Genomic DNA, 21211 nt, shown 5'->3' on the forward strand with positions numbered 1-21211 from the left:
CAATATCCCTGCGTGCCAAACACAAAGAGCGCGACCTTCCCAGTCGGCTACAGATTGCAGCACAACCCTTCGCCGACCCCCGGCTGCGGTGGCCGGTCCCCGTTGCTTCCTTTCTGGCAGAGGGGGGAGGTCTCTCTCTCTCTCTCTCTCTCTCTCTCTCTCTCTCTCTCACACACACACACACACACACACACACACACACACACACACAGAGAGATTGTGGCCACGGAGCACCATTGGAAAAAGATTGTTGGTACTGTTGTTATTATCCTTTATTAGGCATGTCATGTGTATATACATTGTATTTCAGCTATAAAATCAGATACTAGGACATAGAATTACCCAATAAAAAGAAACAGAGTTTATAAAATATACTGTTAAGACTTTAAATAATTAAACTCGAACTAAGCAAAATAGCTGAAATACAATGTATATACACATGCCATGCCAAATAAAGGTCATATCGTATTGGTATTCGCAAGCCAACCAGAGAAAAGCCTTTTGAAATCTAGTAGATTTCAACTGGACACTTGGAAGATTGGGGATTTTTAGAGAAGGGAAGATTTCGGTAGAAAAGCGCCTGTGGAAAGTCTTCAGAGGACTTTCGACCGTCTCCTTGTAAACATTTACTAACTAGGTCGTAAACTCCACCAAAGTTGGTGGGACTTTCTTCCAAGGAGTCGTGCGAAGGATCGGACTGTTAGAGCGCTTCGCTGGGGCCGGATCGTGCCTACAACGGTGGGGATGGACAGCCAGGGGTGCAGTAACAAGGAAACCCCCCTGCCCCCCAAAAGCCATAAGCCCTTTGGACAGAAGGGCAGATCTAGAGGCGGAAGGAATGCTGGTTTTTTAGGACAGAAAAACTGGGTCTGGGAGACCTTTCAGCCAATTGACATGCCTGGTCATTCGCCCATTTCCCTTCAGGTTAAAAAAATATATATTCGGACAAATCTGTATGCGGTATAGTTTACTCCCATGAAAGAAAACACATTTTTTTTCCAATGTCGGCTGAAAAGGAAAACAATAATGTTATACAAATGGGTATGTTTTACATTTGCAGTTTTCAGAGGCAACATTGCATCCACCAGAGCTACTATTCTAAAACCGATATTCACACAATGGGTCTTTCTTTAATAATAATAATAATTAATAATAATATGTTAGAAACATACAGTGTCGCATTTAGTATATACATTCCCTTGCTCGCAAGCGGAAAAAAACCAACAAAAAATCCCTAATCTCTTGCGTAACATGCTTTATTTTAAAGCCTAACTCCCCTCCCCTGCCCCCTTTTAAAAACACTGTGGAGATATTACTAACAACTTGCTTTTATAAAATTAATTTGACATTTCGATATATATATACATCCTTTCCCGACATTTTTTTCCTTTGAATGTTAACAATGCTAAACATAAAAAATAACAAGCTTATAGGAACATTAAAATGTCATATCATATCCAGTCAAACGTTTGTCCGTGTTTTATATATATTTATAATAGATGTCCTTGTAGCCGTTGGAGGAGACTTTTTTTTCCTTTTCTTTTTTCTTTCTTTTTAAGTGAAAAGGAGCCGGAGTCGGAGAAGAGCCATTGCAAAACAAAAATGGGGTGGGGGTGTCTTTGCAGCGCTTTCCCTCGTCCTCCCCTCCCCCTTCGATTCCTTGTTTAGAGAGAGAGAGAGAGAGAGAGAGAGAGAGGGAGGGGGGTCTCCAATTCCCAGCGGCGGCGGTGCGCGCGCGCCTAAGTGTGTTGCTCAGCGGTGCCGTCGAGGGTCGGCTGGAGCAGCGTTCAGTCCTTGGCCGGAGGCAGCCGGGCAGCCTCCTCTCCCGGGGTGCCTTTCCAAGGGGGGCGGGGGGCGGCCCGGGCGTGCCAGTGGCCGAAGGGGGCCGGGGGCCGGGCTCACACGGGCCTGTCCATGGCGTACTGGCAGGCGCTCAGGTTGGAGGCCGGGTTCTGGACGCTGGCGTAGCCAAAGCTGGAGTGCTGCTTGGCCTTGAGTCTCAGGCTGGCCAGGCTGGAGTTACACGTGTCCCGGTAAACGTAAGGAGGGGTCGGCGGGGCGTAGGGGCAGGCGGACGTGGGCACGGCCGAGTTGAGGGAGGGGTTGCTCAGGTTGTTCAAGTTGTTGAGGCCGTTGAGGCTGGAGCCCGGCACGCCGGTGACGGCCGAGGGCACCATGCTGGAAGACATGCTCATGGAGGAGATGGAGTTGGGCGGCGAGAACATGCTCTGCGACGACAGCGGGTTCAGGAAGGGGAAGCTCTTGGTGGACAGCGACGCCGAGGTGAGGCCCTTGGCCGCCCAGTTGTTGTACGAGTAGCCCGGGTACATGTCGTCGTAGGGCTGCATGAGGCCGTTGAACTGCGGCCCGAAGCCGTTCTTGCACAGCTCCGCTTGCTGGTTCCGCTCCCGCTTCCGCCACTTGGCCCGACGGTTCTTGAACCAAACCTTGGAGCGGAAAGGAACAGCACAGGGAGGGGGGAAGGAGGAGGAGGAGGAGGAGGAGAAAACTCGGTCACTCGGGGAGCCAACGGACAGCGGGCCCTGCGTCCACCCATCCCCGAACCTCCCCTGTCAACCCAAGGGCAAAACGCTGGATCCTCGATGGTGCAACCAGGAGCCCTTGGCGGCCAGGAGGGGAAGGCTGGCGGGGCAGAGGTTTGGAAGGAAACCTCCGGGTGGGATCTCGCGCGAGTCTTTCACCTTTAAGGGTGGAGGGGGGTGAATTGGGATTGTCCTAGGGATGACCAAATCCCCCTCGAGGCCAGACCGTGCGTAATTCCCATTGCTAGAGAGTCAAGAAAGCTTCTTTTCTATTTCCAAACCCCCCCCCCCGCCCCCATTTGGTTTCTGCTCCTTCGTTTTCCGAGCGGTCGCGGCGAACAAAAGAGGTGGGCTTGATACTCTAGCCCTCCCCCTCCCCGACAAGATATTCAGGAGAAAACCTGACAGCCCCTTCCCCTCCCCGGTTTCGAAACGCGAAGCCATATTATTTAGGAACGGCGTGCAACGAGACCTGGACGTTTTGTTCTCTCTTGAAAAGGCGCAAATCCCATTTTCGGTTTTTTCCGTAGGAGGAGGAAGGGAGGGGAGCCCAATAAATCTTCCCCTCGACAACTTGTTAGAGGACCGCGTTTGCCGCGCTGGCGATCCCCAAACGCGCTGCCGCCGTCGCCGCTCGGCCCCGTGGCCAAGGAGGCCTTGCAGGAGGCGGCCGAGACAATGGCGAAGGCGGCGCTTTTCTTCCCAATCCACATCCAGCCCCTTCAGACGGCCGCCTGCGAAGCTCCGATGTGGATTCCGGCTCGCCTTTTGTTTACCCGGCCCGCGTTTCACCTTCCAAAACTCTCTTGATTCCCTCCCGGAAAGGGGGAAGGGCGTTGAAGACGCCACGTGCCCCCCCCCCCCGAACAACCCCTCGCCCGGCTCGCCACGGAGATCAAACTGGAGTGGGGAGGGGAAAGTTTCCCACCACCTTAATTTTCAAACAAGCCTTTAAAAAATGTATTTAGGACAGAAAATCCGAAAAGTTCCATCTTCCCTTTTTCTCACCAGCCTCGATCTTTTAAAAACAGGATTTTTAAAGGAGGGAGGGGGGGTGTTGATGGGACTCCGGACAGGGCAGGAGAGCTTGTTTTCTGTCGCAAAAAGAGGTCTTGGTTTTTAAGACCGCGGTGCAGGGACGGTTTTTCCCCTTTTCCTATCCCCTTTCGCGTCCCCCCTTTCTTACAAGCCGCCAAGAACCTGCTGCTGAGCCTCGGTTGCTAGCCTTTGGACTCGGCCGCCCGATCCAGGGCCCAGCTGAGTCGAAGCAACTGGAGTTCAAACAGCCGGGCCTGCGATCCCCTCTGCACCTTTGCTTGGGGGCGAGCTGGCAGTTGGAAGAAAACATCCACAGGCCTGACCTGGCAACTGCCTCCCGCTCTCTTTAAGCCGCGCGTCCCGCAAAGCCAGCGAGGATTGCAAGGAAGCCTATTTCAAGGTAGGGACGGGTGGGGAGTAAATGGTTCCGTCCGGTGCTTTGGGTGAACAGGAGCCTAAATCGGCTGCAATCCAAAATTACAATTGCATGTGGCCCTCTTTGGGCCGATTCAATAGCCCACAATCGTCCTCCCTCTTTTTAATTACTTTTTGCCTGCATTTCTAACCAAACAGCTGAGCCCCAAGTCTGCGACTCCTGGGTTTTTTAATTAAAAATCTTGGGGGCTTGTTTGCTTTGCTTCCAGATTATTGTAGCAAAAGCGATTTTACAAAATAAAAGCGACATATGCCTTCTCGTGGGTGGAACTTAATCCCACAAAACCGCCTGCTTTCGCGTTCTGGTTCAGTGTGTGTGTCCATCGCTTCTCCGCCGCACTGGGGTGCATTCTCAGCTCAGTCTTAAATGCGTTTACTTTGGAGTAGGAGCTGGGGGTTTCTGTGGAACTAACTTTGAAGTAAATGTGCTTCCGTAGTAGGGTTTCATTATTATCCATTTCCATGCACATTTTGTTGAAATTAAGTTATTGGGTTTGGTGGGATTTACTTCGAATGCACGTAAATACCTCTGCCGGGCCTTTGTTTTGGGTTCCCTTCTGACTTTCATACATTGGTGATTTAAATAGGAAAAATGGATGAGAGCCTGTTTTCCGGTTGGAAAATAAAATAAAATAAAAAACAACCACCACAGCAACTCTATCCAGCTCCGTTGGCCTCCCTAAACTTTCTTCCAGGTTAAATGTGTGCGATTGGAGTTTGGCTGGCCAAAAGGCCGTAATAATAAATATCTATCTGTGCGATTGGAGCGGTAGGCCTCAGTCCTCAATCCGGGGCAGGTTTGGGGGCATTAAGCAGGGTTACTCTCAAGTTCCATCGCTGGCCGGCTGCAACCAGCGTCCCCAGCCGAAGGAGATTTACAAGCCAGTCGCCAACAGATTTACTCGGCAATAAATCCCACTGAGTTCAAGGTCATTCCCTGCACTGAGGATCGCGGCCTTACTCTCAAGTCGCCCCCGTTCATTCGAAGGGACTTCCCTGCGCAGAATGTGCATCCAGGTTTGCAACCGGTGTTTCAAGCGGGGTTTGCAAGATCCACCCCTCAAAGGGCCTGCTGGCTTGCAGCGCTCGGGTAGAGCCATAAAGAGCCATAAATCTAGGAGGGCAAAGGGGTGGGGGTTGGGAGAAACCACCCTGGTTGTGAAGTGCAGGAGGGGAGCGCGAGGGGGAATGGAGAAGCGAAGCATGCAGGGCCGGGCCCGTGGCGGGTGCCTGAGATCCGTCGGGCGGGCTGGGGCGCGCCGCGACGCTGACGTAGGAGCCTGCTCTGCTTGCCGGACCCGGGTTCCGAACTCGGTGCCCGGCCAGGCCATCTATCATCATCTCCGGAGGAGCTGGCAGGCTCTCTCGGCCTAGCGGCGCTTGGCCAGGGCCCTCCACGGAGGCCAAGCAGGGGAAAGCGAAAGCAGCTGCAAGCGGGGCTCGCTCCTCCTCCTCCTCCTCCATGCCCAGCCCAGCCCAGCGGGCGACGCGCGGCTGCCGGCTTACCCTGACTCTGGCCTCGGTGAGGTTGGTCCAGACGGCGATCTCCTCGCGGGTCGACATGTCCGGGTAGCGGTTCCGCTGGAAAGTGGCTTCCAGCTCCTGCAGCTGCTGGCTGGTGAAATGGGTCCGCTGCCGCCGCTGCCGCTTCTTCTTGGACGGATCCTCGGGCCCCGCGTCGTCGCTCTTGCTCGGCTGGCTCTTGTCTTTCTCTGCAAGGGGGAAGGAGGAAGAGGCGCCCAGTCAACAACAGCCGCAGGAGGGACGGGAAGGGGAAGGGGAAGGGGAAGGGGAAGGAGGGCGGCCCGCGACGGCGGGATCGGCTCAAACAACCCCGCCGGGCGCGGTCAGCAGTGCTGTCCACCACCCAGTCCAGCCGGAGGAATCGGCGAGGCGGTGGGAGACTGCGATTCCAAGCCGCTTCGCTCCCACTCAAAGCAGGGGGACTCCCTTCCAAAAGCAATGCACTTAACAGCGGAAGGATCGAATCTTATCCTAAGGCGGAGATCCTGACCAGAAGCCCCTGTGAACTCAGCGGGCACGGTGTTTGGGACTCGTAGGAAAACAGAAAGAAATCCCATTGACATCAACGGGATGTCAGGTAAAGAGAAGTGCACTTTTAAAGCTCTTTAATGGCGCTTCTCCTGAGTAACTGCAGAAAGCACGAAGATATCAATCGACTTCATCCAGAGAGGATATGCGATTAAAGCCCCGGATCCCAAACCTGTCATTTTGTATTTATGGAAGTCCCCTAAAATCACCCCCCCCCCCACAGGAATATTCAAGTCATATTCAAGTCAGGTCCCAAAACATGCTGAAGAGTGAAAATATGGGCCTTAAACTAAGTGTATATTAGCGAACTCGAAGCCATCAAACACATGGATTCAGGCTTGCCTCGAAAAGACGCGTTTCCATTACTGTGCAATACATATTCATCTATAGTTGCCTGGCCGTGCTGGCAGTAAATGATCCTAACAGACCCCAGACCAGGTATTTGCAACGGCCCATAGCCGTGTGCCTCCGCGCCCAGCTCCCAAAACCATACAAAACTTGCTTGAATCCACCATAGAACCAGAAATGTATACTAAGATAGCGACTAGGACTGTTAAACTGCACCAACCTTGCGTATCTAGACATGCCCACCTTTGCGCTCCACACAAGGAAGAGCATCCGGAAACTACAGTGTTATTATTAGACACTAAATTGGTCGGTTGCCACCTGTTCACTTACACAGATACCATCTGATAGGTGCGTGAATAGACCCGGAAAGCTAATGATTGACTCGTTCCGACTATTTAAAGAAAATGCATGTTTCCTCCAGGATATCTAGAACGTGCCCATACATTGTCCGCCCTGAACACATTGACATGAATGCAATTGAGTTCAGAGTATCCATGGGTGGGATTGGGATCAGTGAGAAACTAGCATGCCCGGTCCACACCTAAATTGAGCCGGAGTGCTCGGGTTAAAGCCGGTCCCTTCGCCTGCTTACAAAGAAGTGCGCCCCACCCAGCTAATTGGGACAGTCTCAGGTAATCCTGGATTGGAGCGCAACCCGAAAGCCCGATTCTCTGCCCACCTGGGAATCTCGCTGCAAACAGCGCATAGGGAAGAACAGCTCTGGTCTCTGGGAAACCAATGGATTTAAATCGACCCCCCTCCTACATGTCAGGTTATCTGATCTGTGGATCCTTTGAATCGTCCTACAGATTGACCCCACACGTATCGTTTATGGTTTCCAAGTAGCAGAACTGGGCTGTTCTAGTATTGAGATGGCCCGGCTGAATCGCGGTGACAACTGTCAGATTTCGGGTTGAACTCTGACCCTAGCAAACACCTTGTTCCTGGGAGAAAGGCGAGGGGGTCTGACTTTCTCAAGGAGCAACCCTTCCAAAAAGAGACGTTTGCATTCACTTGAAAGGAAAGGCGAGTCCTCTTCCCTTCTCAGGATCGGGACCCCACAGGTCCTGAACTGGGAAGCGGTGGAGGATGGGGTGGTGGGGAGGCAATACTGGCAGAGGCCTGGCGTAGGCAGCGCCGGGCGGAGGTGTTTACCTGCGGCCTCTGGGCTGGAGGTGTCAGAGATGGTGTGCACCTCCAGCCGGTGCTTGGCGGACTCCAAGGCCGATCTGGGCTGTCCGGGGGTCAGGGCTGAAGCCATGACCAGGGCCGGCGGTGGCGGCTGGTGGTGGTGGTAGTGGCAGGAGGAGGAGGAGGACGAAGAGGCGGAGGACGACGACGACGACGGGGAGGTGGAGCACAGCTTACTCCCGGCTCCCAGGCGCTCCAGGCTCAGCGGCTCTTTCAAGCAGCTCATCGGGGAGCCCGGCGAGGGGGCCAGCCCGAGCTCCTTGGGCTGGAGGCGGCACCTCGGGGCACTCCAAGCGCGACAGCGCCGGCGGCGACCGCAGCTCCCCGGGTCCTGTCGCCGCCGCCGCTCCCGAGGAAGGCTCAGGGCCAAGCGGTCTCTCCGCCGCCCTCCCTGCTCCCGACGGGGCCCCCCGCATGAGCCTGGGCAGCGGTAGGCGGGCCGATCCGCGGTATATTCCCAAGGAGGCCCCCCTGGCCGGGCATGAAGAACCCCCGGTGCAGCACAGCAGAGGCGCGCTTAGATCCACAGGCGGCGCTTCCCGAGAGCCGTCGGTGCGCCCAGGCGAGCCAGGAGGACGCGCGCAGCTCCGCCGCTTGCCCGCTTTGCCCAACGTCTTAAACCCAGAGGCGGCCTTCCCGGGGCAGGCATATCAGCCGGCCCCCCGTTCTCCCCTCCCTCCCGCCTCCCCTGCCTCCTGGACTCGCCGCTCGGGGCCGGAGTGACGCGGCTCTCAGCCAATCAGGAGGCGAGACGCCCCGGCGGAGGCTAGGAGCGGGCCAACCTATCAGGGAGCCGGGGCAGGGCTACGGGGAAAGTCAATTTTTTTTGCCAGTCAGGTCTTCTGCAAGCGTAAAAAGCCAGCCTCTCCTGCCAGGGAAGGGAGAATTGGGACGGGGATGGAATGCAAGATCGAGCCACTGTTGCATTTGTATTTTGCAACCTGCTTGCTCGCTGCCTTGGTCTGAGAGGCGTCCGCATTTCCCCTCCAAGAATCACCGTCGCTCCCCCATTACCCACCCACCCTAGGAAAATCCCAAATCGACCACCCCTTCCCACCCGCGCGGACGCGTTTCTACAATAGAAGAAGGCAGGTTTGGTTAGCGGAGAGAAGAAACGTTGCAAAGAGACTCGTTGCCGGGACTCCGGGCGCTTCGTTGCAGGGAGGTGGACGAGAAATAGGACTTTCAGGAGACAGGCTGTAGGTAAAAGCGAGGAAAACCCCCAGAGTTTGGAGAAAGTGCGATTTGGGGGTATTTTTTTCTACAGGCAGCGCCTGATTAAATAGTTCTCCTTTAAGAACGAAAGAGTGCTTAAACACCACACCACCTTCCCTGACACTTCTGCGCTCCTTTAAAGCGGTCTTCATCGAACCTATTTGAAACGCGAAAGCCTACTCATCCAAAACAAATCAGATATCTCGACAGACTGGCGTACAACACAGACACACCAATATCTACGCTGTTTGCAGTTCTGACATCCCAGTCCCAAATTAATTATTAAAGCTTATTCGCTTGGGAGTAACTCTGGTTGAATTTGGAGGTAGGGGACTTTCGGAGAAAATGTACAGAATGTTGTTGTCTGTCCCACACATTTTGAGTTGTCACAAAAGAAAAACTGAGGCCTCCGCTCTCCCTTTTAATCTTTCAAAGTTCTTCTCTGATTCTTGTGAAGAGCAATTCCTCTGAAGGCTTAAACAAACAGACAAACAAACATGGGTCGCCGTCCTGGTTTTCATTGATTACGTTTATTCAGCCATATCTAAGAGCCTCGGAAAATCCCTACAAATAACGCCAATGATCAAGCGACATCCTTTGCTCTATGCCACCTACTGCTGTCCTGCCGGGCAGTGCCTCCCATTAAAAGCAGTGGGATTTACTTCCTCTTTTTTTATTGAAAGATTATTTTATATGAAAAAAAAAGATATATGACAAGAACTAAGATGGGTGTGTGTGTGTAAAATAAAAGGAACATAAAAAGAAGACACAGTCACAACAAGAAGAAAAAGCCCTCTCTTTCTTTTCTGTTTTATAACTATTTTTTTCTTAAGCTTCAAGTCCACAAATTACCAGTTAATTTTCCCCCTCGTTTCGTTCAAAAAGTCTATAAGGGGTATCCAGACATTAATAAATGTAGATAGTGTCTTTTCTGTGATCAAAGAAATAAGTTTGGCCATCCCTGCAAATTCCATCACCTTCCCCAACCATTTTTCTATTGTAGGCAACGTCTGGCCGTTCCAGAGTTGACCAAATAATAATTCGGCTGCTGTGCTCATGTATAAAAACAAAGTTTCATGGGATTTACTTTCATGACTCTAGCAGTGGGATAGACATGTAAGTATTGCGTGGTGGATCTCTACATCAGCAATGCAATGCAAATGCACGCATCAGAAAAGTAAGTCTCTTGAATTTCTCTGGAATTTGCCTTCGGTAAAGGCACAGACCTGAGGCAGCTGGGGGGGGGGGCAGGGCGGGGGGCTGGAAGCAGCACAGCTCAGACCCAAGGACAAGGCTTTATAATGGATTTTTGACTGAAGCGTCATCAGCCAGAAAAACGTCAGTTCCTTTTCCCTTCCAAAGTGACGTTTGCTATACTCATAACGTCATGGTTTTGATGACGCAAATAAGAACTCCAATCTATTGATCTACACCCTTTCCCGACTGGTGGTTTGTATTTGCGCTACAAGGGATCCTAATAATTGCTGAGAATATTAATCCATTTTTCTTTGGGGGATTCGTGCTTCTTGGGCGGAGGGAAGGGATTGTTTGTAGTTTTTAAAGAGTGGCGTTGAAATGGAGATGTCGGGGGATTTTTCTTGTCAGACAAGAGAAAGGGGGGGGGGGTCAGAGGCAGAGGGACCCTTTACTGACAGAGGACCAACCCAGAATCCTAAGCACCTAGAGTACCAGGCAGTTGGTACTCGCCACTAACGAACTAATGGAAATAGACTGGTTCCTGTGCATACATATCCCTAGGATCCTAGTTCCAGTCCAAGGCTAGACAAAGGTCTCATTATCATATGACACTAATTTACGCCCTGTGATCACTGCGTTGAGTTTCGGAAAGAAAGACAGGCCATAAATCAAGTCCAATTACAAAATAAATAAAAGGAATATCAACGGCAAATGTTATTTAGTCTTCTTCTGAAGGTGTCGCCAGGCGTCAGAAGGTTGCTGTCTCCCTACTTTCAGTATGATAAAAGCGACCTTTTCCCCAGTCCCGCATTCTACTCCAGAGTAGAAGCGTGTGCTGATAGTCTTGGGGAAACCCCCCCCCCCTTTATTTAATGATCCCGACCGGAGTAGGACTCTAGCTTTCTCTAAGAGAGAACTGACCTTGAGAGCTATGATCGTGGGAATGCTCCAGCAAACATCGAAACTCTGTTCACTGAGAAGCCTCCGGGGGGGGGGGGGGCCGAGGCGGCGCATAGGTGGTGGTGGGGGGGGGTTCTCCCCTTAAACCAGATCCCCTCTCCCACCGCCCTTTGCACCGCGGCTGGTAACTGGGTGTCGAAAGGCTGGCCGGCGACGCTTCCCTTTTGGGTCTCACGTCTTTATCACTGAACTCCATGTATTATTTGAGCAGTCGGCTGGTAAAGAAGGTCAAATTAATTCACACGCTGCTCATTATCTGGTGTTTAAGTGAGGCGGCTTTATCCCGGAGATTTGGCAAAGGCTCTCCCCGCTCCGCTCCGCAGACCCCACAGCGTTTCGACGGAGACGACGTGCCCCCATTTGTAGCGGCTTTTAATCTGACAAATCTCTAATTTGTTTAAGACTTTTAAATAGGGGGGTTTCAAACCGATTCCAGCCGTTTTCTGAATGAAGTTCCCTCTCATTCCCCTCAAGATAATAAAATATGGGTTCAATAGTTTCCGCCTTCGCACCTGCAGCGGACGACCTATGGGGAAGCCAATAAGAAGTGAACCCCGCACCTTTCGGCACAATTTGTTTCTTAAGCATCTCCCGGTTTCTTGCGCATTCCCCGGGTTCATTGAGATGTTCGCATTACGGGCAAATCCCCAGGGCCTTGCGCAGGCACCGTTGCGGAGGAAAACAGTCACATCGCAGGCCTGGGGGAAGATGAAGGGGACGGGTTTTTAGTGAGGGGGTTTTTAGTCAAGCAAATTTGACCAGGAGGAGGAAGGAACAGAAGTGGAGGAAATCTGCGCCTGTGCGTAGGGGGTCGGGTGGGAATTCTGTGAGTACTTCCCAAATGCTCTGCACCGGGCTTAGGAATCCGTAGTAACTCTTCCCTACTCACTGTCGCTGACAGTGCCACACTGGGCAGAGTACCTGACTGGAGCATCTCTGGGTGTATGTTCAATGCACTTTGCGGCTGTGCGGAATAGCAAAATCCACTTGCAAACAATTGTGGAAGTGGATTGAAAGTGCATTATTCTGCATGTGCGGAAGGGGCCAAAGATGCGGGCAAGACACTTGGCAACCGCCCTTTAATCCGGATTCTATTACAGAATAGTGGGCTGCTTTCACACAGGTCGGGTGATGCGTTGTCAATGCGCCATAGCAATCCTGGGCTTTCCCGTTTGACACAGGCTCCTTCTGCACATGCAAAATAATGCACTTTCAAACTGCTTTCAATGCTCTTTGAAGCTGTGCGGAATAGCAAAATCCACTTGCAAACAGTTGTGAAAGTGGTCTGGAAATGCATTATTCTGCCTGTGCAGAAGGGGCCACAGGAAAATCCCTTGGCAAAGAATTATGACAGAGCAGGGACCCTGCAGTAGTCAATAAGATGTGAAAACAGTTAATGAATTCCTGTTAAGAGCGAACCTAAACATGCAGTCGGATTATTCTCTCAATCTATGTTGCTATACATTTATTTATTTGATTTGATTTGTACTCCTCACTTTCCTGCCCGTTTCGCAGGAATGGAGATGAAGGAGCGGGCAGAGAAGAAAAATGCTAGCAAATTCACAAGAGGGAGATCTAAGGGTGGGTCAGAACTGAGAAGAACCCCTCATCTGTTTCCTGTGGTCTCTTGGGATAAATTCCTTGCTCAGGATTACCTGGGTGAGCTCCAAGGAACAGCGCAGCGAAGAACTGGCCGACAAAAGTTTCACCTCTTTTCCAACCCATCACCCCTAAACAGAGTATTTAGGAAGTAAATCCTGCTGATTTCTATCGAGCTGGGCTGCCGAGTCCCTCCAGTGAAATCAAGGAGGACCTCCAAGTGAAGGTGTTTGAAGTGGGTCAGAACTGGAACAGCCACACGGCTGAGTAAACTGCAGAGTAGAGCCCTTTGGTTGGCCTTACTCACTGCTGGAAGCCCCTGGAAAGGCGTGGCGAAGTGGTCTGTCTCCGTTACAAGAACAAAACAATCTCTCGCCTGTGTACCCCACCGGTGCCTTATCTCCCCGACTCCCCAATTCCGGACAGTAAAGAAAGAGACCGGAACTGTAGGAAGACAGACAAAACGGAGGGCAAACATCCCTACGTCGAATATTTTACAAGGGTTTCAAACGAATGTGTTCAGAGAACCTCCGTTTTCCCCGTCCTGCCCGCAGGGTATCTATCCCAGACATCTTGGACCAGGTCGCTTTGAGAAGTCTGGCCGCTCAGACGCAAGTCGCTCTTCCGCTGACTTCGGGGACCGGCCCTGGGGCCTGGTGGCCTATTTTGAGATAGGATCGGCAGATGCCTGGCCTGTACCAGTCGCCCGGGTCTGGCAAGGGAAGGGCCAACAGTGTGGCCACGGGGAATGAGGGTGCCCTGGGAGCCAGAATCCACAAGAGCCAGGCGGCACCTTCAAGACGGAGCCGGATTTAATACTACTTTAAGCTTCGGTTCGAGACATTTCTGTCTTAAAGTCTCGCTTTGAAGTGCCACAGGGGTTCCTGCTTCTCTTTCTGTTGCCAGAGATGAACGCTGGTGCCACTCTGGAAAGACGGCCAGCCAGACCTCGGCGCCCTTTGATCCAAAGCTAGAGCAAGAGGGGGCCGTTTGCAGCCCAAGCCGACAGCGCTCGGTTTGGAAGGCGAAAAGGGCGGTCAGTTGAGGGATCCGCTATAATAGCTGGTTGCGCTGTTTCTTTTTAGCTTGTTTGCACAACCATCATCTCTGGAGGTTTATGGGTTATCACGGGTTGTCCCTGTTTGGGGCAGGGGGTGGGGGGAGAGATTCAGCTCGAAGTTCTCCGGAGTAAGCTTAATTGACAAGAATAGTTTCCCCGATCTAGGAAAAAAAAAATCCCACGCTGGTCCACCAGCAAGGCTGCTTCCATATCCATTAACCCATTAACTTTCAACACACTTTCAGTGCACCTGCGGAAGTGTTTGCAAGTGGATATCCCCGGAGGTGACCGCTAAAGCGCATTGGAAGCTCTGTATCTAACATGTGCAAAAGTGCTTTCCTCAGGGACACGTTTGGTGGACTTCAGCGCGTTTACTTTACTTTACTTTAGGGATCGTTTGCACTTTAGGGATCACTCAAGGTCGGAGAAAGTGCATTATCCAACGTGTGTGAAAGCAGCCCATGTCTCCTTATGAGCACTCACTATTGAAGTCAATGGAAGAAGCCGGATTTAACAAAGAGCCATGGAATAAGAGAATAAGAAGAATGAACCTCCTGCTGCTTGCATGAAAAAAATCAATAAAGAGAAGGGGGGAGGGGGGTGAAAATGGAAAAAATGTGTAGATAAAAGAAAAATATTAAATGTAACAAATGTATAAATATTCTATACAATAATTTTTTTTAAAAAAAGAAGTCAATGGGACTTACTGTCCAGTATGTGGTGGGTTTTCTGGGCTGTGTGGCCCTGGTCTGGTAGTTTTTGCTCCTAACAGGTTTGCTTGCTTCTATGGCTAACATCTTCAGAGGCGGGTCACTTTCAATCCACTTTGCAGCTGAATTTTACTGAACAGAATAGCAAAAACCCCTTGCAAGCAATTGTGAAAGTGAATTGAAAGTGCATTATTCTGCATGTGTGAAAGGGGCCTACGGGTGCTTTCACACATGCAGAATGATGCACTTTCAAACCACTTTCAATGCACTTTGCAGATGGATTTTATTGTTTGAAACAGCAAAATCAACATGCAAACCATCCTTAAAGAGCATTGGAAAAAAGGACTGAATGTGCATTGTTTAGGCTGATTCCGCATGGGCCAAAAACAGCGGTGTGAAAACAGTATAAACCCTTTGGCTGATTCCGCATGGGCCAAAAACAGCAGTGTGAAAACGGTGTGAAAATGGTGTAAAAGGGTTTAAAATGGTGTAAAAGGGTTTATACTGTTTTCACACTGTTTTCACACCTCTGTTTTTGGCCCATGCGGAATCAGCCTTTGTTTTAAACTCATTTACACCATTTTCACACCATTTTCACACCATTTTCACACTGCTGTTTTTGGCTCATGCGGAATTAGCCTTAGTATGTATGAAAGCACCTCAATATAGTTGTTGTCCCTTGTTATTCAGTTTTGCTCTTTCCCTTCCTTCCATTGTTACTCTGGACAGTAACAATTTTGTAGGCTAACAATTTTGTGGGCTAATTGGACTTAGCTCACATCTCTCTGAAGGGTACCCGGCCCAGACACCCCTCCTGGCAGTTAAACGATCTGTATTTCACCTTCATTCAAGCGCAACTAAATCTTGGCACCCGATTTACTCTGGGAAAAGGAATTTCATTATTTCAATGCTATTTCTATAGCCGGCACATATTAGTGTAAAGTCGCAACCATACTCAGCGAGAATAACCCAGCGGTGAGGCATATTTCTAAGCAAGTGAGCGTAATAAATCACAGAAAGATGGAACGCTGATCTCTCCTGTTTAAAAACAAACAAAAACACAAGTGATTTTTTAAAACCACCCTGAACTACAAATAACGAGGTTGGTGTGGACTTCAGAGCCAGCCAATTGTTCTGCAGTGAGGCTGACGCTACAGTAGGGCAAGCGTTTTGGACAGAAAGAAACAAGTCCCAGATGTAGGATCTAGTTAAACAGCGGTGCTGGGCTGTAAATCAGTTTAGTTCCAGGTAAATCCCAATACTTTGTTTAACAGACTGGGCAATGGGATAGAAGAAGAACTGCTAAGACCAGACCCTTGTTACAGGCGCCCCTTTACTTTCCCAGGAATCTGCACCAGAAATATGAGCCTGAGTATCAGAATCTCAGGCTCATTCCGCACATGCAAAATAATGCACTTTCAAACTGCTTTCAGTGCTCTTTGAAGCTGTGCGGAATGGCAAAATCCACTTGCAAACAGTTGTGAAAGTGGTTTGAAAACGCATTATTTTGCGTGTGCGGAAGGGGCCTCAGATTTTCACTCCTTGCAAGAAGGCAACCCTTCGACGTTCATACATTGCTACTTAACACTTGCAGGACTGGAGGGAAAGAAGTGTGGTACCATATTCTTCCTATCCAGCCCTGGAAAATTACTTCAGTGGTGTCCTAGTTGTAGAGGTAGTAGTAATGTGTTGTAAACTGCTCAGACCCTGTGCAAGGGGGAGGGGGAGAGCAATCTAAAAATGAGAAAGAGAAAAGTAGAGGTGTACTTGGAATATTTGGAGCAAAGAGAGAATGTGCCGTAGATCCTACTACTGCTAAGCATTGGACGAACATAATAAACTGAGCTAGGATCGGAGTTTAGGAACCACTAGTGGAGGCTAACAGAACGAAAATACATTTTAGTACATTGTGAGTACAAAGTACATTGCTTAGCCAGCTGAAATGATCACAGCAGCGAGTTTCCAGTGAGTTTTGTGGCATCCTACTCAACAGGAACCCTAACGGGACCCTAATCATGCATGTACCGTAGGGTGCCAAACACCCCGTTTTTCAGGAGACTTCTGCATCGATGCCTATCTGACAAAAGCCACTGGCTGATTCTGCACGGGCCAAAAACAGCAGTGTGAAAACGGTGTGAAAACAGTATAAACCCTTTTACACCATTTTAAACGCTTTTACACCATTTTCACACTGTTTTCACACTGCTGTTTTGGCCCATGCGGAATCAGCCTTTGAGTCCCAAGGAGGGGGAAATGACATCAGAAACAAATGGTGTATTGCGTAGGCGAAAGCCACACAAGCCTTTCTTCGTGTAAACCAGCCTGCAATGGCCATTATACATGCTTGAGTGTCGCATGTATACTTTCCTCAAAAAAGACCAGGAGGTCACAATCCACAGTCTCTTTCGCATGTCCTGAGATATTGTGTTGGGACTAAATGGGCCTTTCTGTCTTGACGAAGAGCTTCCCATAGTTTTAATCAGAATAGACTGGGAATGGCAACCCGCTTGCAGCCCATCCTGTATACTCTCGAGAGACCACCGTAGGGAAAAGGCTGATGTGTCTATCAAGTCTTGGACACAGAACTACTGAACGTTCGACTGAACGTGATGGTGGCTATATTTCGTCTCACCTTGGCTGAAACATGGTAGGGCTGCTAGCAGCTTGGATACAATGATCCTTTGGAGGAAGATATTCTTCCAGTTATCCATTCCTACTTCAAATGACTCAAGAAGTCGAGTCAAGGCATTTCAGCAGATAGGTCAATCAGGGGAAGTCAACCAGGGATCCTACATTCTCTGGCTCTCTTAGACAATTGGGGCATCACTGACGAAGCCTCTGCCCCATCCCTGGAGAATGGATTCCAAATCTGGCCCAAAATAATGCTGACAGGGGCTGATGGGAATTGTAGTTCTTGAACATCTGGAGGGCCAGAGTTGGTCATCTCTACTGTAGATGATACCTACTTAAAGACATATCAGCATTTCTAGTAAAATTGCCCCGGTTGGGGTTGGTGTTCCCAAGATCGCAGTTCCAAGAGCACTGATGAATCGGAAATGATTAAGTAGTAGTGGAAAATGCGCTCAAGTCGCAGTGGATGTTAGAAGGAACCTTTTGGGGCTTTTCCAAGCAAAAAAGTTCAGAAGTGGTTTGCTATTTCCTGGCTCGCTGCAGCAACTATGGGCTTCCTTGGTGGGTCACTCTGAGCCGGAACCATCCAGGTCAAGGCAGATGAAGAACTGCTTTGTCCGGAAGAAATACTCACGCCAGTACTCACTCCCTGGTCGCTACCATGGCCTACAACAACCCATTTCCTCTGCATAAGTGAGTTTGTAAAGGCTTAGGGGGGCGAAGGCGGAATTGCCTGGGGAAGATCCTTGAAGGCGGAATCGCCTGGGGAAGATCCTTTAACGTGATCTTGCCTTGAACTGACTCAGACTGGGCCATCAAAGTCAGTATAATCTACACAGGCTAGCAGCCTGTCCTTGGTTGTTTTGCATCTTCCTGTTCCTTTCAGCTGGAGATTCTGGGAGTTGAACCTGTGACACTGAGGCCCCTTCCGCACATGCAGAATAATGCACTTTCAATACACTTTCACAATTGTTTGCAAGTGGATTCTGCTATTCCGCACAGTGAAATCCAGCTGCGCAGTGCATTGAAAGTGGATTGAAAGTGCATCATTCTGCATGTGCGGATGGGACCTTAGAAGGAACCAAAAAAACTCCTGCAGTGACTAATTCAGAATAATGTTATTTGTTCACCGAGGAAAGCAGGCAGGCAGACGTCTGTGTAACTTCACTGACTGCATTTCTGAGTTTACCATCCCTCCTGCAGGTAGCTACTTATTCTACACTCCAGTGCTGATCTACTACAAGCTCTAGGAAATGACTTGATGGGAGCTTTGGCGGAGCCTTCAGCCTGACGTGCTGGTCTCTCTCCCCCACCCCCCCTTAACACCTTTGGCTTGTTGTCTTTCGCCTAGCTGGGATTACCAGTTATTCGCCCAGATGAAGAGCCATTAATTACCCACTCAGTCAATATTAGGAAGACGACAAAGCTTTTTACATAGGATTAAGGCGCCATCAGATCGCTCCGTGACGAGATATTCTAGCTCACGACCACAGCTTTCCTTCCACCGCTTCCCGCACTCGTCCTCCTCCTCGGCCCACACCAAGGAGGCATGGACCGGCGCGGGCGCGACTGCCTCGGAGAGACCCAGGTTGTCATCTGAGTTACTGGGCAACAAGATTCTGACTTCAGACACACCAGTGCAGATCGGGATTTCTCTGACACTGCTCGCCTCCTCGTCCCCAATCCGACCCCCGGTGGCTACTCTCATGAGAGCTATACAAAGCCTTTACCTTCACAATCTCAGTCTCTTGGTTTCAAACTGTTCTTCCGCATATAGCTATCCTTAATTGAACTGATGATTTATTTCCCGGATTTGCCCTAATAAAACGGCCAGGTTAATTACCCGAATAATCACCCTGGTTATAATAATTATAATCACCTGTGGATTTTCTCAGCGCACAAAATCTCCCGCTATTTCATGGGGTCCAGAAAGCCAAAAGCTGCGAGGTCGCATAACAGAGTACGGCTGCAACTCGTTATAAATATGCTGCACGGAATCCACTACAGTCCGAGAGGCATGGTTCTTTCCCCACAATACCTTAAAGAGTGAGTGTTGAGGAACTTCCATGTCCAAAGGCAGTATACCTCTATCATTGAGGGGGGAACAAGATATACCCATTGAGAGCCGGCTAAATCGCTGCCAAAGACAGACCTTGGCTAGATAGGTAAGGGCATTCTCACAACAGCCCCTGGGGGAAAACAATAAACAGCTCTTGAACACGATGAAGGCAGAAACTTGGGTCTTTCGTCCAAACTCATTACTCCATCTGTTACGCTTGTATGAGACGGGTGGTTTCAATGATTATCTCGGCGTGATCAAAGTACCCGCATGCCTTCTAACTCACAAGCTCGAACCCTTCCAGGAGCCGCTGGCCATCCCCCAACATTAAAAAAAACCCCTTCTCCGATTAAATGTCTAATAACGTGTGCACCATTTTCAAGTTCGTTTGTATCATCCTGATTCGGAGCCTTGTACAGATGGCCTCAAGGGGACTCTGAACGAAATGGGCGGAGCCAGAGGGAATGCAGGCCTTTGAGGATTCATGTGGAAAACAAAACTGGACCAGGCTGGGTTGCATCCCTCCACCTTTCAACCCCCCCCCCCCAAGGCTGACTGCTCCTTGTTTTCTCAAAAATAATCCTACAAGATTCAAACTGGAAGAGTCCCCCTAAGTAAGCGTATCTGGGATCACATACAAAGCCCTCTTTGGCCTGGGTCCCTCCATTTTGCCAAACTTTTTTTCCTGGGGTCCCCTAGGGCAGATGCACTCTTGTCAGCAGGGGCTACTCCAGGTGCCAACCTGCAAATGGGCATTCAAGTACCTTTTCCATTGCCCCCCCCCCCACCACCATATGGAATGGCCTGTTCCCATGCTCCTGACTTTCCACAAGCTATGAAAAAACGAAGGAGTGCAGAGTGGTGGTTAAAAGCAGTGGACTCTAATTTGGGAAACCGGGATTGATTCCCCACTTCTCCACATGAGCAGCGGACTCTAATCTGATGAACTGCAGGGTAACCATGGGGTGGTCCCAGTTCTCTTCAAACTCTCTCAGCCTCACCTTGCAAGACCCTTGGAAACTCCTTAAGGTAGAGAAGAGCAGGGTACAAATCCAAACTCTTCTTCTTCTGTTCAAGAGGGCTTTTTTTAGCAGACTAATAGAGTTGCACTGTACAAAATGGCTCACAATGGTCTAGAAGAAGAGGAGTAGTAGTTTGGATTTATATCCCACCTTTCTCTCCAGAAAAGAGCCTCAAAGAGGTTTACAAACTCCTTCCCTTATTCTGCCCACAACAGACACTTTGTGAGGTAGGTGGGGCTGCGAGAGTTCTGAGAGAACTGTGTCTAGCCCATCACCCAGCAGGCTTCATGTGTAGGAGTGGGGGACACAAATCCAGTTCACTAGATTAGTGCCTGCCGCTCCTGTGGAGGAGTGGGCAATCAAATTCGGTTCTCCAGATTAGAGTCTGCTGCTCTTAACTACTCTATGCTGCTGTGTATAGCTTATTGTAAGTAGAATCCAATTATATATATATATTTTCACCATTTAGTGTGTCATGTTAATGCTATGCTTCTATTTCTTTCTGGAGGTCCTAGACTTGTGAATTCCAATGCACTGGTTAGTCAATGTCCCACTTGGTTCATTGCACTGACTCGCCATTTGTAATCCGCCTTGTATTTCTATGAGAAGATGGACTATAAATCAACAGAGCCAAGCTACGGGTGGGGGTGGGGATGGGGTAACAAAAATGATGCCCTCTGTGTTACATATTTTTTTCTTTATATAACACTCTTAAAAGATAGCATAAATTGTGCAGATTTCTGCAAACTGTTAATGAATAATTACACATTTTCATTCTCTTATCTATCTATCATCTATGAATTCCTCCTGGAATTCCTTTGGCTGTTGAGAGTTCATAGCCAGACATGTTATGTTAGACATTAGGAAGACAGGCTGCAAAGAACTCAGAGGCATGACGAGAGTCCTTTGTGGCCAGAATGCTGGAAGGGTGAGGAACAAGCAATCGTTGCCTCTTCTAAAAGGAGCTCAATTCCTCAGTATTCCATTGCCCAAAATGTGGTAGAGAATTCCCCATGGTGGGGCAAATGTAAACCCAAGTGAGAGGTATTCCCAGTCAGTATGGCCTGTTGTGGAACTTCAAGAAGAAACATTTGGTCACTGTGTGGGGCAGAATTTGGACTAGAAAGATGGACCACTGCCATGATCCAGCA

At 49.8% G+C, this 21211-nt stretch overlaps 1 protein-coding gene across 4 annotated transcripts in view; it reads right to left on the reverse strand.

Moving 5' to 3' along the window:
• Window positions 1-954: 954 nt before the first annotated feature.
• PITX2 (paired like homeodomain 2) overlaps window positions 955-21211 on the reverse strand; it is a 33068-nt gene continuing 12811 nt past the window's right edge. For 3 of the 4 annotated variants that reach the window (XM_048509506.1, XM_048509508.1, XM_048509507.1), the window contains 2 exons: window positions 5523-5728; window positions 955-2447 (listed from right to left, as the gene is read on the reverse strand). In XM_048509506.1, coding sequence (XP_048365463.1) covers window positions 1899-2447; window positions 5523-5728 — 755 coding nt within the window. In that variant the 3' untranslated portion in view covers window positions 955-1898. Of the gene's footprint in view, window positions 2448-5522; window positions 5729-7571; window positions 8247-21211 lie in introns of those variants that run through there. The other variant, XM_048509505.1, reaches the window with a different exon arrangement.

The sequence above is a fragment of the Sphaerodactylus townsendi genome, linkage group LG10 (assembly GCF_021028975.2).
Source record: "Sphaerodactylus townsendi isolate TG3544 linkage group LG10, MPM_Stown_v2.3, whole genome shotgun sequence".
Classification (NCBI taxonomy): domain Eukaryota; kingdom Metazoa; phylum Chordata; class Lepidosauria; order Squamata; family Sphaerodactylidae; genus Sphaerodactylus; species Sphaerodactylus townsendi.